This window comes from Chrysochloris asiatica, unplaced genomic scaffold, assembly GCF_000296735.1.
Source record: "Chrysochloris asiatica unplaced genomic scaffold, ChrAsi1.0 scaffold00094, whole genome shotgun sequence".
NCBI classification, from domain to species: Eukaryota; Metazoa; Chordata; class Mammalia; order Afrosoricida; family Chrysochloridae; genus Chrysochloris; species Chrysochloris asiatica.
In genome coordinates this window covers 1,664,734-1,665,501 of record NW_006408612.1, presented here as the reverse complement: position 1 = coordinate 1,665,501, position 768 = coordinate 1,664,734, and the positions used below count along the sequence as shown (strand labels likewise).

General features: G+C 35.9%; 1 protein-coding gene across 2 annotated transcripts in view; it reads right to left on the bottom strand.

The window, feature by feature from the left end:
* Positions 1-334: 334 nt before the first annotated feature.
* DCAF17 (DDB1 and CUL4 associated factor 17) overlaps positions 335-768 on the bottom strand; it is a 64,220-nt gene continuing 63,786 nt past the window's right edge. Inside the window, exon 14 of one of the 2 annotated variants that reach the window (XM_006866622.1) lies at positions 335-757. In XM_006866622.1, the coding sequence (XP_006866684.1) occupies positions 611-757 (147 nt within the window). In that variant the 3' untranslated portion in view covers positions 335-610. The remainder of the gene's footprint in view (positions 758-768) is intronic. The other variant, XM_006866623.1, reaches the window with a different exon arrangement.

The window sequence follows — 768 nt, the reverse complement described above, 5'->3', positions numbered from 1 at the left end:
TTTGGACGTATAACCTCTTATACCGTAAGGAAATAAAGTTCTGGTCATTAAAGCTACCCACGTGTGGTGTTTTGGCTATAGCAGCATTAAGAAACTAAGACGTACACATATATAAGAGTTAAAAAACAAAACATGATGACACATTTTTGGTTCAAAGTAGATGCTTTCACATTACAAATCTGTTTTTATCCTTTAACAAAGCTTGGTATAGAGGATACAAAATTTCTTTTTGTATCTTTTATATCTTTATTTCTGTCTGTCCTTCCTAGTCTTACTCATCAAAATCCAATGTTGTCTTTTAAGAATCATCTTAAACATTTCTCTATCACTGGTGTTTTCTATTTGTATTACTGCCTACCTAAAAATCCCCAAATACAAAACCTCTTGGGATACCATGCTGAAAAAGGTTATCATAAAATGAGGTTTTTACCACGTTCCTGAGCAAGAATTTAAATAAAACCACAGTTACTTGAAGTCACACAAGACCTTTTCTGGAAAATACTAGAAGATCTGCCACACAGGTAATAAAAAGGAAGACTGGACACAGTTTCTGGGGAGTTTGGATAAAAGCTTCATGTTATAGCACAAAACTTAGAATTATCTCCCTCTTTTAACAACTTCTGTCTACGTCTCTGGTTTCTTCTTCTTCCCCGGTATCACATACCATCTGGTAAACGTAGCAGCTGAAGACCCGGTTGGGTTTCTGTTCTATGTGCAGTACCAAGTCTCTGTCAAAGTAGACTTCATGGCTGTATGTCTGTAATGGGG